General features: G+C 40.0%; 1 protein-coding gene across 3 annotated transcripts in view; it reads left to right on the forward strand.

The window, feature by feature from the left end:
* CDK6 (cyclin dependent kinase 6) overlaps positions 1–16,043 on the forward strand; it is a 215,840-nt gene extending 199,797 nt beyond the window's left edge. For all 3 annotated transcript variants that reach the window (XM_031454896.2, XM_064487569.1, XM_010979675.3), the window contains exons 7-8: positions 424–559; positions 5,646–16,043. In XM_031454896.2, coding sequence (XP_031310756.1) covers positions 424–559; positions 5,646–5,792 — 283 coding nt within the window. In that variant the 3' untranslated portion in view covers positions 5,793–16,043. The remainder of the gene's footprint in view (positions 1–423; positions 560–5,645) is intronic.
* Positions 16,044–16,925: the final 882 nt, after the last annotated feature.

Raw genomic sequence — 16,925 nt, forward strand, 5'->3', positions numbered from 1 at the left:
TGTCAACAGAACGGTTTGAGCAGAACACAAAAGCCACTCTTGGGCATAAAGGCAAATATGATCTGCCCACGTGGGCGTCCTGTGAATATAGAGGTCCTGCTCCATCAGTATTTCAGGGCTTATTGGTAATGTAATATTTTCCATTTCTGCATTATTGCTTACATTTTGTGTCTGCTGCCAAAGTAGTCTCTTACTTCTTCCCAGTGGCTTTCACAGTTGTCCTGTGAGAGCGCCTTCTGCCCCATGATCACCGTATTGTTGTAGGACAGGGAGAAATGAGTCCTGAAAGTCGTTCAAGTGAGGGGTTCCTGGGGCTCTGTGTCCCCCATGCCTGCCCCTTAGACTTTACCTTCTTCTAGATTTTGCTGGAAAATAGCTTCAGCACAGCAGCTAATGCTTATTTTCACACGTGGTTCTTCGTAGCGTAATTGGACTCCCAGGAGAAGAGGACTGGCCTAGAGATGTTGCCCTTCCCAGGCAGGCTTTTCACTCGAAATCTCCTCAACCAATTGAGAAGTTTGTGACAGATATTGATGAACAAGGCAAAGATCTACTTCTGGTAAGTTCACACGATGCCAAGTTGGTCTGCACTCTGCTCATGAGAGACTTGCCCTGTCCATGCGGGGTGGTGGGCACAGCGTCAGCTCAACACCGTGGGCCACAACCACCCAGGGCAGAGGCCACAGTCTCTCTGCCGCTTTCCTTTCCACACCTGAAGCAGCCAGTGGCTTTTGATTCTGCAGTGTCTTCAGTTCCTGTAGAAAAAGAGTCTGATCCACACTCTTTAAATCTGCCATCTTTGAATGTTCTTTTGCAGCCTTAGAATCCTCTGGATTTGTCTAAACATATGCTTCCTTAGAAGTAAATATTATGTTTCCTTGTTGACAGTTTCATGCCACTTTAAGCAGCTTGTTTGGCATTTTAATGTGCCTTTTCTTAAATACGCACATCTTGAGGAAGATGTTTTTCCAAAGGAACTGCATAGCAATACTCCTTCTAATTACTAATTTATTTAATAAATATTGAATGATTATAAAACACCTCACGGAAAACAAAGATTTCTGTGCCTGCTTGAGACTCAAACTCATAATACTTGGCTTTGTGCGTAATTCCCTGTATTTGGAGACCAGAATGATGGGTAGAATGTACCTGTTGGGCTACTCTTGGTGTCTGGAATCCAATAAGTAGTAATGAGTGTATCCTTTACCAGTGGAAAAAATTGACCTTTGATATCTAACCAAGAAAGTGCTTCTAGACCCAGAGGAGCCAATGCTCCCATTCTGCCAGTATATTCTGATTTTTAGGTATAGACCTAAGAGTCTGTACAATCCATGAATTAGTTGAAGTTCTGATAGTCAAGGGACCAGCTAGAGTTAGAGGGAGCTGACAGTATGACTGGAAAGAAGCAGTGAGGTGGAGAAGAGGCATTCAGAGCAGAGAAAAGCAGAGTTGCTAAGAGCAGGTGGTGAGCAATGTTATGGTTCAGCTCTGTGTAGACATCGCCATTGATTGGTATGTGTGCAGAGCCCTAGATTTTCCCAGTAAAAAGCCCTAACTCCATCTTCACTTGATGGTGGCTCATTTTCTGATACTTAGGCAAGAGTTCCCTTCATTGCCAAGTTATGGATCACAACAGCTAAATTTCCTCCCACTGTTTATTTCTAAAACACTCACTAAGGACCTTAGCCCACATCCTTTGAAATAGATCAGTTAGAAAGGAGGGTATTCACCTAGACAAAGGGTCATTGTACATGCACACTTGCTGGCTCACCTGCTATTTCAGAAGATTCTTCCTTGGTTTCAGATAACAGGTATGTATTTGCATTACCTTAAGAAAAGGGGATTTGATGGGATGTTTCATGTGGCCTGGAAATGGAAAGCCACCCAGAGTGTAAACATTCTGTCTCTGTCCTGTGCACTGCCTACTCTTAGAAACTCTGCTTTTCTCTGCTCTGAATGCCTCATCTCCACCTCACTGCTTCTTTCCAGTCATACTGTCTGCTCCCTCTAATTCTTGCTGGTTCCTTGACTGTCAGAACTTCAAATAATTCATGGATCCTTTCAGCTGTAACCCCCACTGCTGACATTTGCTGTCAGTATTTCCTCCATCAGATTCCTAAAAGGGGGAATCTGGCTGACATACCTTACCTTTTTGCCAAACCAAGATATGGGTTGCTACCTAAGGGCAGGTTGCACTCCTGGCCCAGTCAGCTATGCTGGGAGGGGGTGGGGACCACGTGTTATAAAATATAGCCACCATGGGCTTTCCTTTTCAGCAGTAAATATTCCTCATTCATTGAATGAAATGTTCCTCTTGGAAGAGGATTCTGGACAGTCACAGTGATGAACAGTTTTAGTAGTGAAAGTAGCCTACTCCTTCCAGAACATCGTAAGACACCCCAAAATATCTCCTGGCCCCAAATCAGTAGGAATCACTGAGAAGAACTTAAAATGTAAATATAATAGACAATGCCATGGGTTCCTTCAGGGTCCCCCACTAACAACGGTGGCTTTCAAAGTCAGATCATACACAAGTGCTAGTCTGGAGAAGTAGCAGGAGACAAAGAAGAAAAAAGAGCAAAGAAATCTACCAAAGAGAAAAGGAGGTGGGTGGACAAGGAGTGGCAACAGAGATTAGAAAACACAAAGGAGAGGAATAGAAAGCACAGCCAGTAACATCATGTCCAGGGAAAACTTAAGCATGGAGCATAATATCCACAGGCATTCAGGGAAAGGACAGCCCAAGACCTTAAACCTCAGAACCTTCTGAAAGCTCTCACTATTTCGTCCTAGAGGGACACAGGCTAGAACTGTAAAGCCTACAGCCTACATTCGGGACAAGAGAGGCAGCTGAGACCCCTAGAGTACAGTACCTGTTGCCTCTTGTTAAAAATTTTTCAGTAAGGAAAAAAAGTGAAAGGTGTTTTAGAATGTTTTATTTAAGAAACAATTAACATTCAAAAGTTTAGCACTTTAAAGAATTATCCTTCATTTTTATCTGAAAAAAAGGTTGACTTTATATCATGCCTCAATCATACATGTAGGGATATATATGTCCACATTTATAAATGCTCTTACATAGGTGCGTAAATAGTATGCGGTAACAAGACAATTCAGGGAAAGGATTATTTTTAGCAACCAAAACCTACATATCTTTACAAGTATTGTCCCCTTCATCATGCTTCACTTGGAAGGCTGGGTACTTACTCCAAATAGGATATGCTTAGAGTTCTTGCTACAAAACTGCTTTCAGAGCCTGAGGTACTTTTTTTTTTTTTTTTTTTTTTGTAATGGTCCACTTTTGCTGCATAACAAACATCCAAACAACCATCTCACTAGCATATAGCAGTTAGCATTTGTTTCTTGCCTGTGGGTGTGTATATTGGCAGAGAGAGCTGTGTGAGTCGTCTGGAACAACTCTGCTTCAGCCAGTGGATCAAGTACTGGTCTTCTCCACGTGTCTCATTCTGGAGTCCAGGCCAGAGGGGCTTTGGCTCCCTGGGGCATGTTGTTCTCATCATAGAAGGTGGGCACTCCCAGGAGGGCAAGCAGAAATATACAATGGCCCCTGAAATATACAATTGGAAGAGGCACCCTGCCATTGCTGTCCCCATTCCATTGGCCAAAGGAAGTTACGTGGTCAAGGCCAACTTTAGAAGAACACATACCCCTCCCATGAGAAGGGGAAGGGAAGAAAAGGGGGCGGGGGGAATCTGGGCTAGAAAACTATCCAATCCACCACAGTAGTCAATTCTTGACTAAGCTGCAATTCCAGAGGCTCATTTTATAAATCAGTTATTTGGCAAGTAAAATTTTTTTTGCAGAAACATTATTACACAAGATTTTAAAATTAATTCTCAAACTAGCCAATCATTCTATTGAAGTAGAGCAATAATAGAACTTAGCCACCTTTTCTAACAATATTTCTGTAGAAAAAAATGTATTAGACCTCCAGCTTGAGATTCTCACACACCCCAACCTTAGGTGAAGGATTTCTCCTTCACTCTACCCTCCTCCCAGCTCTAGGACATCAGTGTAGTGTGGAAACAGGGCTTCCTCCCAGATAATCCTCTAGGGACATTCTCTGTATCTTGGACTTATTTCCACAACTTTTTTTTTCCCTTCTTTTCTATGTCCTGGGAATTAAACTGTCTGCTTCCTTTTCTAATGCCACTACCTAATTTTCTCCTTCTTGGACTCTGGGAAAAGAACTCAGACTTAAGAATTTTGCCCCTGCTTTCCTGTCCTTTGGGAATTCAGCCTTTGTAAAGCTTTTCTCAAGATGTTTATTGTTATCAGAGACAGTAGAACCATTCTACGAATAAGCTCCTTCCTCTGCTTGCCATATGGTTCTTTGATTTTCAGAAGACACTGTGGGCAGGCTGGCATCCATGGACTGGTAAGGGAGCTCTGGATACATAAGATTTTAGGAGGCCCAAAAGTTCACCTGAAATTATTTGTAGAATTTTCAGTTTGTACATGTTTTTCTAGGTCAGTTGCATTCAGCAGAGATTTAGAGGGGTCCCTAATCCATTCAGGACCTGACTAGGACTGTCAGCCACTTAAGGGCAGAATCCAGATCAAATGGAAGAGGCCTACATAACCATCATAACGTTAAGTCTAGATTACATAAAGGACTGAGATCCAGAGACATTTCTGATCCCCAGCTCACTTCAGTGGACACTGCATTACGAGGATGGAGAAGCTGGTACAGCTTCTCTGCTCCTTGTGACCTCCTGGGGTAATGGGATGGGGTCTTAATCATCGTTAATTAGTGCTTGCCTCTTGCTAGGCACTCCAGAGGAGTTGGTGGAATGAGAGAAGGAGGATTTGAAGAACAGGATTACCTGGGGTTGGAGTGGAAATGAAACTGAGATTAGGGAAATGTTCTGACTATCTGACTGTGTATCAACAGCTTGGGAGTACAGATTGCTGCTCCAGAGTTCACCTTTCCCTCTTTTCCCCTTCAACCTGCACTTGAGTCAGCAGCCTGAAATAGAGTTTAGTGAATTGAATCTAATGGATTCCTTGTAGGGTTGCTGCTAGCCCATACGGCACCTAGATGTGAATCAGAAGGCAGGCATCCCTTCCTCTGGGTGGTGCATCCCTGGGATGGGGCGTGTGGCTCGCTAGTGGATCCGGGTAATTAGGGTCGAGGCTTTAGCCCTTACTTGCTGCCCCCTCTACTGGCCCTGTGTTCAGTAATTACCCTTTGTACTGGAACAAGGTAACCCCTTGCTATTCCCTGCTCATTGATAAAACCTGGGGCAGGGTGAAAAAGTAGGGTGAAGACTCTGACTATAGCACTAAGTTTGCTAGCATCAGAAAAATCACCACCCGAAATAAAGTCATATGCATATTGTAATAATAATAATATTATTATTGGGTTGGAGACAAAGCCTGGGTAGGTAACAGCCCACAGGCGACCTGAAAGGTGTTGCCTTTTCCTGAGAGGCAGTTCATACATTAGGGACATAAATGAGTCCTGTCTGCATATTACTTACTTAGTGTCCCTTGAAGCAGGTATCTGTTCTCATTACAGACACACTTATTTAAGTGGCAGTGAATAGATAACATAACTATGTAAGCACGTTATTTAAATGGCCGTGTTTTACGTCAATTCATCATTTTTTTCTCTATCACAGAAGTGCTTGACATTTAATCCAGCCAAAAGAATATCTGCCTACAGTGCCCTGTCTCATCCGTACTTCCACGACCTGGAGAGGCGCAAGGAGAACCTGGATTCCCACCTGCCACCCAGCCAGAACAGCTCAGAAATGAACACAGCCTGAGGTCCCAGCCGCTGCCTTGAGCTGATCGTCCGAAGAACCCCTCGGTGGCTGATGGTCCCCTGAGCAAGCTCTGCAGAGCTTTGAGGTTGTGGATCACTGGCTGGAGACCTTCTAGCTGCCGTCTTCTGGATGGGCTCTGCTTCTCCAAGGAAACCGCCTAGTTTACTGTTTTGAAATCAATGCAAGAGTGATTGCAGCTTTATGTTCATTCGTTTGTTTGTTTGTCTGTCTGTTTGTTTGTTTCAAGAACCTGGAAAAATTCCAGAAGAGAAGCTGCTGACCAATTGTGCTGCCATTTCATTTTCCTGATCTTGAATGCTGCCAGTGTGAAGTGAGCAATCCAGGCACAGCTGAGTTATGATGTAATCTCTCCACAGCTGCCGGAGCCCGATGTGGTACTTTTGAGTGAGAGAGAGAGAGAGAGAGAGAGAGAGAGTGTCTGTGTGTGTGTGATTCTTGATCTCTTAAAGTGTTACTTTCTGTAAACAACGAGAAAAATTGAATTTTAAAGACTCAAAGGGACCGCTAGATAACAGGCATCTGTTGACTGAAGGTGATTCACCAAAATGGGCTTCTCAAAGTAGAAAGTTGAGCCTGTGTCCTCAGCATTTCTTTTCTGGCCAAAAGCAGTAAATTTGCTAGTAGTAAAAGGTTCACTATCTTGATAAAGCTTTATACACACAGTAAAAAGAAAAAAAAATTCTAGTATCTTTTGAGAAATCTGTTTTTTAAAGCACACATTCTATTTACTCTTCAAAAAGCTGAATTTACTCATTGTAACATTAACCTGTAAAAATATGCTTTATTGTTTCTTTTAAAAAATACCCTATAAGATTTTTCCTTACTTGCTGTAGATTTAGGGAGTGTACCTCAACTAGGTAAAATGGTCAAAAAAAAAAATAGAGAAAGCCTTTATTTCCTAGTTTGAAATGTATTTCCTTTTGGGTTTTTGTTGTTATTTTGTTTTGGTTTTTGTTTTAGGAATTTGTCAGCAACTGTTTCCTGTTTGGGTCTGCAGGGTAGTTCCCTGTGACTAGAGACAGGAATGCCATTTAAGTTTTCCTCGCCTTACACTGTACTTCTTCTACCATGCACTGCCTTATTTCCAAAGCATCTGTCTTATCTATCCCCCAGCTTCTCTAATGTATATTACTGCCGTTAGATAACCAGTAACAGATTGCTTAAGCTGTTCCCATGCACCTCCTACTTTCTTTCTTTCAATGAACCTTTCATTAACAGTTAGATTCAGACTATGGCTTATGGCTCCAATTACACAATCCTGAGTCCCATATGTTCTCCATCTAATGCCATCTTCCTACCTGGCATTCACTGTTGTTACCTAGGCAATGAGTAGAAGACTGGTTCTTCTCAATCACCAGCACATAGATTGCTTTACTCAGCATTTTACATATTTATAGACTATGGTGTCAGTGTAGTCTCTGAAGGAATGTCTTTAACTATTTTCAGAAGTATGTATTTACTCTATAAGATTATCTATTCTCCATCCACCAGGCTGTGCTTGTTTCTAGTGCCTTATGCGCACTCCTACTCTCTGCAAAGCCAACCTGACCCGGGCATTGTGAACAGCTTTACTTTTCCCTTTTGCCATTTTCTCTGCAATACTCTATATGCCATACAATCACCGCCTTCTATGTGGTTAGTGCTCAGTCAGCTCTAGTAACCAGAAGACACAGAGATTAAGTGTCTCTGGGGAAGTTCAGCTACCTTTGCTTTCTGATTCATGTTTTGCACGTGTGCAACAGTTAGACCATGTTTAGAGTTAGGGTTTTCAAAGAATGGACACTGGTTCACTCAATAGAAAATGTTCCAGGTGACGTTTCTGCATTGTCAGGCCTTTCTGAATTCTTCACAGCTTATATTATATATGGCTATCTTGAACAGGAGAAAAATGAGAAGACTTTTCTCCTTGAGAGCTTTCTGGGCCGGGAATCATCCTTTATTCTTTTAATACGTATGTTGTTTAACATTGTTCTAATTTGGTAACTTGAAGAGCAGGAAAATTTGTCTAAAGCAAGATGTGAATGAGAAGATGGGCCATAAGAATGTTTTATACTTTGTTCATTGTGATGACAATGATTATGTTTTGTCATCACTGTAAATGCTTGAGATATAATGAATCCAGAGCGTTCAGGGCAAGAGTATTTGTGGTCTCCCCCCACCCCCGGACAAAGGAGTTCTGCCTTTCCTTTGATCAGGGGTGAAAATTCAAAGACCTAGGGGCCTAGAAATTGAATTTTAAAACTCACTGCACTGATCCATCATGAGCTTTGCAGTTAGTAACCCTGGTTAGAGTGCACATAACTTGAGTTTTTGCTTTTGCGAAAGTTTTTCTTAAGTTCGCTCAAGAAAAACGCAGCTGTTCTAAACTGGAATTTTTCGGCATTCTTTAGCATTTTCAACAAGTAGAGAGTTCAGCTTTTATTTCTAACATATGGTTCATTTCTTGGCAGCGATTATAAAGAAACCTTAAAGCACAAACATATTGACATTAATACTTGGCACATTTACCCTCTGAGAGCAGAAGGGGAGGGCATCTCGGCTGCTCTTACCTTGTGAAGAGTCTGTCCCCAGCTCTTCCATCCAGGTGGTTGTTGTACTTGAGTGATTACTCTCTTGTTTTATGTCTTTTACATCCGGCTCACCACTCCTGAAATCCAGGTCCCACACAAGCACCTCTGCCATTAGGGCACTTTGAAGCATCTAGCAGAATACAATGTTACTGAATATGGCTTATTCTTCTGTGACAAATGGTTTCAAACATCGTTGCCAAAAGCTAGGCAGTGATTAGCTGGAAGGTCATTCTGCCCCAGGGTTATCCTGAAGCAGTTTACAGCAGTTAAAAAAAAAAAAAAAAAAAAAAAAAACCAGGATGACAGATTGGGGATTAACATTTGTATTTCTTACTAGAACTGGGGCAAGCATATGCCTGATAGTTTCTATATAATATTCTGTTCTAGTGGCCCAAGCATTGTGGGAACCGTGATGCCAGGTGGAGTTGTAACAACCTACACTTAAAAAAAGTGGAAGAGAAACCTGTCCATTTAGGCGTCATAAGCTATCACATAGAAAAAAGTAATAAGGCTTATAACCTTATAACCTTAAAAACACAATTCCCAAGAGCTTGTAAGAAGCCAGTGTGTTGAAACCTCCCACTTTGTCTTTGAAGTGGATGGGAACCCAGGAGCAAAGAACCTGTTTTGGAAGAAAGCTCCGGGCCATTTCAGCCCCCTGTGTTCTCATGATTTTTCTCTCAGAAAGTACACACTTTGAATGGCCAACTTTTCATTTAGCCCCAGGTGACTTATACTAAAAATAGTTCAAAATAGTCACCTAAGAACAGAATCTCAGCCTTTTAGTTTTAGGTAAAAATTTCAGAATGCACAGGGTGTTAATATCTTAAGGAAAACTTGTACATTTTAATAGAGAAATTTATAATTTGACTCCAGAATGTGGTAGTATCCATCTCGATGAGAAAAAACATAAGTATTACCATATCTTTTGAACCTCGAATTATGTATTTAAATTGAGTTTTTGACTGCTTCTCTTAAAAGTAGTACCTATGAAAGTCGGTAATGGTGATTCTCATTCCATTGTGGAAATTAAATCATGTAAGCTTCCTAATAGCATAAACATATTAAAATTCTTCTCTCTAAAGAATTGCTTCTTTTAAGTGACAACTTTATTCTCTTTATGATAAGTACACATTTCCCCAAAACAGGCTTGTGTTACATAGGTGAGTTTAGGAAAGAATAATGTTCAAAGTTAATAAGCTACTGTAATTACTTAATTGTTAGTACAGAACCTATAGAATATTTACCTTGGAAAGAAAATATTGAAATATAGATTCTTAGATACCAATAGAATTCAAAAGAACACATAAAGACATAAAAATAATGTCTTTATTTCCTAAAAATAAAGATGTGATATAATTTCTAAATCTTTAAAAACCGTGAAACAGTAGGCAATGGATAGAGGAAGTTCTGGAGAAAATGAAGGTACTCAAAGAAGGATAGTTTCAAAGTTAAGTGTATTTTGAAGAATATATCTTTTAGCGTATATTGTAAGAATTTATGTCAAAGTTATCTGGCAACTATGAACTTGATACGGTCAAAAACAGACTTTATGGAAAAGCCATCCCACATAGTTACCATTTCAAAGGTTGAGCTAAGCAAACTAAACCATCCCTATTTCTTCCTCATTTCATGGAAAAAGCAGCCATGTCAAGCAAGCTATGCTTGTTATGCAAGCCTAAGAATATGTTGTAAAAAAAAATAATAAGCTTTTTAAACGTATGTGTTTCCTGTGCCACCAGGATTTTTGAAATCTTGTAAAGCCCAAACCATTTCTCATGTACATTCACTACATTCAGATATATGATTAGGAAGATAATTCCATGTTCATTCCCTACAGGGGAAAATCTTCTCAAGGCCACCAAAAACCTGTCAAGCAGTGTAAGTCCTCAGATAACTAGTAGTTGTGTTTTTCTCAGAAGTATAAGAATATAGCATTTTCATTTCTTATCAATGCAGTTTTCAACATGGCTTTGTTACATACCTATATCTCAAGCATTTCTAACTTGTACTTTTTCAGAAAATAAACCAAAAATATTCCTTTGGCCTTTTCCATCTTCTGATCTATGTGAATAACAGAAATGTAGAAAGAGGAGGGATCTGATTTTTAAATGTTTTCCTCAATTAGTTGCTTGTTTGTTTGTTTTTTTTTAATGATGGTGCAAATCAGCTTTCTAAAACGTTTCCTACTTCTTAGCATTCCCTGGGAGTTAATTTAGATAAATGAATGGACTTCCATCAACATGTTTATGTTTCCTTGATACTGGTGCTCTGGCCTTCAAGAAGAAAACAAGATTCACCTGAAAATAAATTCAGGCTTTTTTTCAAGCGTCTGTTTAAACAGTATTACAGCAATTTGAAGTTGATACGGTAGGAAGGGGAAGTGATTTTTCTTGTAAATGTCTGTTTCAAAATTCACACTATCCTGAGAGATGGCCTTGTTTTATTCCAATATATTCCACAAGGTGGCACTTTGGGGAGGAAAAATCTGAGCAAAGCTTCCAACTTTTATTTTTCTGCACATATTTAACTTTTACCTAGCACTTGTTTTACAGGGTGATTAATAGTCTCCATCATGTTCTATAACTTAGATATTTTAGTTGTTAGGTAGGTTCTGAATGACTGAAAGTAAATTGTTCTTGGAGATGGATAATACACCCATTTTGTTATTTAAGTGTGGAGAGAGAGCCTAGTCCTTCATTCATTAGTTCAAGAAACTTTTTGAGGTGCCTAATTACTTCATTTTTCTAGGTGCAGAAGTTACATATATGGACAGACTTATTTTATTACTAAAAAGGCAACACTGATCTGTGCAGAGGATAGTTTTGTTAGGAGTGTAAAACTCCTCCAGTGGCTCCAGCCAAAATCCCTATACTCCCTGTCAGCTGCTTTCACATTCTCTACCACAGTGGCCTTTAGAAAGTGATTAAATTTTTAAAACTTAATTAAAAAGTCAGATGAAGAACTAAGTAATGCATCAGTAATTAAGTAGACAAAACTATTTTTTTCTGAAGAATTGCTATGCAGAAACAGAGCCCTAAAATCCTAAAAGACCTGGTAATTTTTTACGTTTGTATAATGATAAGTGTAACTTCACACGAAATTTTAATTTTGTTAAATTTTCTCTAAGCATATGACTTAGAGAAAATGATTTAGGTATATATCTGCATAAGTGTTTGATTTCTCCACTTGTGAAGTTCTTTGGCAACTTTATTTTATATAAATATGTATTTTTTCATACACTCAAGTTTTAATTCACAGATCTGCTTGGAGATCCATTATTCCCTCCCCACCCCCCAGATGGTTTTACTTAATTTTAGAAGTCATTTTTCTATAAGAGTGTCGCTGCAATTTAAGAGGAAGGAAATTATATTATTTTTCAGAGTTTCCTTAGCACAGCATAACAGAAGGCAGTTTATTCCTTCTGAGTGGCAGAAACTCGATATTGCCTGCTTCACTTTCCTCCAGAGTAGCCGGCAGGCAAGTCTCAGTAATTCATACTGAATCAAAATACCGCACACCCTCGGGGCTGTCAGAGCTCTGAGAAATCTTAGGCCTCATCCCCCTGCTTAAAGTCCCACTGAAGTAGATTCCAATTTAAGCCCCTAAGTGGAAGGCCGAGTTCAAACTTCGAGTTTGCTATCGGTTGGGCCAGTCTGAACTCTGCTCGCTTTCAAAACTGAACTCCCACCCAAAAGGCTTCCGGGTGCGCTGCACCGTCGCCCCGCCCCTTTGGCAGTAGAGAGGCAGTGGGCGGAGCTGGCTGGGACCCGCCTGCCGCTCACCTGTTAGTGCCTGAAAGGATGTGCAGACCCGGCGGGATACTGTCCGAGGTCCACGTGCCCTGCTGCTGTCTCAGAGGCATCTGTTCTGCAATCTTAGGAAGTAAAACGTCCCTAGAAGCAAACGGGTGTCTTCTGTGCATAAGTAAGTACAACACAATTCTCCGAAAGTTCGGGTATAAAGAGATGCTGCTGTATGAAGCTGTCTACCAGGCATCTCTCAAAGCTCTAAGTTCAGCTTTTTTTTTTTTTAAGAGAAGATGTATAATTACAGGAAATATTTTTTTAATTTTTTATTTTCTATCATTCTGCATTATATGATGGCAAAAGATATGCTTGGATAAGTTTTGTTTGGAAAATTTATTTTCTGCTTCATACCCAGTTGGCAGAAGCTCCTAACTCTTTAGTTCCTAGTTTCTTCTTTCTCTTTTTTCTTTGTTAAGTAATTAAAGATATGTGAGCAAATTATCTCTTGTAGGAGGGAGACTTTCCTGTTTCAAGGAACCTTTTGTGTGAATTGTTTCGTCAAACAAATAATCAACCCCTTCTCTATCTAAAATAGAGTTTGGATGGTCAAGTGTAGGTTTTCTTAGAGGGGACATATAACTGTACATAATTCTATAAAGAACTATGACTGTAGCACTAATCAGCAAGCCTAAAGCCACAAGTTATATCATTTCTAACTCTCTGTGGTTTCTAAGCAAATCTGTTGAAGTGCTTAGGTTACAGTTATGAAGAGACCCTGCATACCCTTACTTGAAAGTTTCTAATCCTAAGTTTTATGAAATGCAATAATGTGTATTAGCTAGCAATATTTCTGTGATCACCAGCAACTCCCAGTTTGATCCTGAAATCTTTGAATAATGGAAATAGATCCCAGCAGTAATATACTTCTTGAACCTCCTGCCCCGGCACCAAGTACATTATGTATCTTCTTATTTTGGTCCTGTGTTTGCAACAATGTACAGGTGAATATTTTAGTTCCTCACTTACTTTGTATTCATTTATTTGCCTATGACCAGTAATGAATATATTACTTAGTACATGGAACGAACAGCATCAGCTACCCCAAGGATCAGCACTTAACGAGGTGGGGAATGTCTATTTCAGGTTGTTCTACATTTGCATAAATTATTTCTATTATTATTCATGTATATTATTTATTTCTCAATCACACTAGTCCTGTGAAAGTGTGACAGAAGGCAGACCACATTAAGATTTGCATTTAGTGCTCATTATCATGGTGTTGTTGGAGCTAAGAAAATTAAATTTAGACTAAGCCCCCAAATAAGCTGCATGCATTTTTACATGATTAGTAGAATTTAAGTCTATAGAGATAGTGTTTTTGTGTCTAGGTGTTTTATCATTATGTAAAGGAATTAAAGCAAACGACTTTGTAGTTGTTCTTTTGTCAGATATGCATATACTATAGTGTGAAAATACAGCAAAAATTAAAACTGCAGATAGCAAAGCATCAGATGCTGCCTTAATTTAGGAACTCTGCCAGGCAGCCATCAGAACAGGTGCCAAGCAGAGCCAGGTGCCTGGGTGGTGCCTCCTCTTACCTGGCCTTGAGAAGACGCTTCCCCAGCATGATCTAGTGCCCTCGTAGGTGTCGTGTGCAGTAGTGGGAACAGGTAGTACTGTTGAAAGGAGAGCAGTGTGAGAGTTTTCTGTAGAAACAGAACTGTCAGCATGTGCCTTGAGGCTTCGAGAACGTGTCAGATGGAGAAGTCCAAGTGTCCATACTTCAAGCAACTTGATTTGGTACAGAAACAATCCAGTCTGGTAATTAAAACAAGGATTGCATGTACAGTAGTCAATAATGAGATTTTTAACAACCAAGAATCTCCAACACCTCCAAAGCTTGTTGCATTCCTGGTATTTTAGGTTTTGATCTGAAGGTTATATGGCAAGTGTTTTGTGTAGAAGAGCAGTATGTGTTAAGAAAAGCACAATATCGGTTCCCGTAGAGTGCAGATTAGAACTAGAGGTTTTTCATAGGACTATCATTTCTGAGATGTGTAAGAGCATGTTTTCACTGTAAAATGTATTAGTGTTTCTGCATTCCTATAGGGACTAGTTTAAACTTTCTTCTAGATTTCAGCAAGGCTGTTGCAGCCAGTGAGCTTTTTTTGCTTTTTTTCTTACTTACTTTTATAATAGAAAATGTTTTAAAAGTAGAGAAAAACTTTAATTTGGACATCTGACTTGTTGGTTTCTGTGTTTGAAATCACAGTTCTGGAGATGTAGAGATTGTGCATGTGCATATCAGATCCTAATCTAGGCTGTGTGAACCAGCCCAGGAGAACTGATACTCCCCCGTGCCCTGCATCCTTTCCTCCCTCCGTCCAGAAGTGCTCCCTGCCCGCTTCCTGGCCTGCCCACATGGTGCTTTCCATCCTCTGCCACTCTTTGGGATCAGGGACATGATGAGAGATGCTTTAGGCATCACAGGTATGCCTGTCCAAGCTTGGCCACCAACCCTACTTGACCTTTGGCTGGTCACAGCCATCAAGAGAAGGTTCCTGGTGCTGGGCACAGAGAATGATCAGGACACCAATCACAAATGCCCTCTAGCATCTTTGTACATATTTTGATTTTTAAACCAAGTCACTCTACAGAGCATTCAGTTTTGACTGTGGTTTAGAGAGAAAAACTAACCAAGAATATAAACCACATTCCAGGCTGCTGTTTTCTATCCATCTACAGGCTCTACTTTTACTGTATTTCTTCATACTTGAAACTCATTCTGCTATTTTAATATCAGGGTAAAGACTCATAAGGGTGCATGTTCTTTCAAGGTGCAAAATTACTCTCATTCCGTTTGCTCATATTGCTACAGAATGCTCTGTTTTGGTGCTTCAGATTCGGCAGGTCAAAGGAGCAGTGTGGAAATTCACTGCCTGGAACACAGTCTTACAAGAATGTTGGCAGGTGGCTTGGTGTTAGAAATTGCTTCTGCTTTTTTCTCTGTACACAGGATAGAGAGTTACCGCACTGGTCTGTCAGGTTCCCCTGGGTATCATACCTTCCTCACAGGGTTTATCAACCCTGTGCTCTCCCCAAGTGTGGGTGTAGTGCAGCTCTCTTAAAGCAGGGACCTTCCTACATATCTGGATCATTTAGCCCTCAAAGAAATATGACCTCGGGTGTAGACAGGAGAAAAATGGGAAGAGTTGTCTCACTCTAGCAACCATCCATTGAGAAAGCCTTCCTGGGGCAAAAAAAAAAAAAAAAAAAAAAAAGGAAAGAAAGAAAGAAAAAGAAAAAAAGAAGTAAAGCTTGTCTGTAAAGTTACCCTGAGCTAAGTGATCTTGTTTCCTTCCCTTTAGGTAGATGAAAATATAGGTCAGTTTACCTAGAGTCCTCCCACTTGAAGAGGAAAGTAGAAAAGTAGGTGTTTATGTATTGAGAAATATGTAATCCAGGAACCACAAAAACTCACATTAAATACCCCATCGCTCCAGTCTGTTTTAAGAAGTAGCCAAGTAAGTGATGCTTAATGACCGGGGGTTTCTGAGGTCAGAGGTAGCTCCTCTTAACATGCACCTTGCTCTGAGACTTGTTTGGCCAGGGACAGCTACCAGTGGTGACTCTGTGGCAGTGGCAAAGATAACACAGCAGAACATTCAGAGGGTTACAGATCAATAATCCTTTGGAAACTGGATGTCTTACTGGGTGCTAGAATGCAAATTTAAGTATTTATTGTCAGATAATGGAATTCATTGTTTTTTTTAAGAATTGGTGTTATGCACAAACTTATGCACAAGCTAAATTGAAACAAAAAATGGTTTGTATATTTGTCATACCTTTTGTACTTCTTACAATAAAACTTGGTAGCAAATAAAAATAATAAAAACAGCCATTTTAAACTGCTTTCTTGGTGATGAATTACTATCCTAGCTATTTTTCTTTTTACTTTAATGTAAAACAAATGTAATGGCAGTGAGGAAAGTAAAATATAACTAAGTAGCAAGTTTTAGCAGAATATGTCTCAAGTTTTCATTTGAAGGGACTAGTTTTCAGGCTTCAAATGTTTAAAAAAAGTAAATAGAGACTCATTGAGCTGAAAAGTTCCATAATACACATTTAGTAAGCTCTTGTTAATTGACTGTGGTAAACATTGAAGACCCAAAAATGGACAAGGCACGGGCAGTCCTTCCTGAAGCTTACAGACTGAGACTGTGAAAAAGGTTTGTGTAGCCAGTTGCTGATAATCTGGGGAGGAACAAAGGTTTCACATTGGAAATGATGCCTGAGTGGCACCAAAAGTTGATGCTGGCCAGTCATTCAAGGAGAAACACTTTGTGTGTGCAGTGGTGTGCAATTAGGAAAGAGCACACAGGAAAGGGCTGGAAGATTGGTAAGGCCACTCCTGGAACAATGGCTTTCAAACATTTGGATCATAACCTATAGAAAAAAACATAACAGCATGACCTGGTGCACACATAAACACACGAAGACACCTATTACATATATTGGAAGCTTAAATTTCACATTAAAATGATGCTCTGTGCCGCATACATGTTTTCTTTTTTATTTCCTCCACACTTTGAAAGTAACTGCTGGCAAGCCACTAAATTGATTTCAGAACCCCATTAATAGGCCATGACTTACTGTTTGAAAACAATTAGCAAGGTGAAGGGGAATGGAGGTAAAGGAGCCCCGAGGTGAGATCCAGAAGGGCTTAATATACCATATAAAGGAGTTTTAAACCATCGAAGGATTTTAAAGAGGGAGATTGTTTTTGTACGACC

This window comes from Camelus dromedarius, chromosome 7 (genome assembly GCF_036321535.1).
Source record: "Camelus dromedarius isolate mCamDro1 chromosome 7, mCamDro1.pat, whole genome shotgun sequence".
In the NCBI taxonomy this organism is placed as follows: domain Eukaryota; kingdom Metazoa; phylum Chordata; class Mammalia; order Artiodactyla; family Camelidae; genus Camelus; species Camelus dromedarius.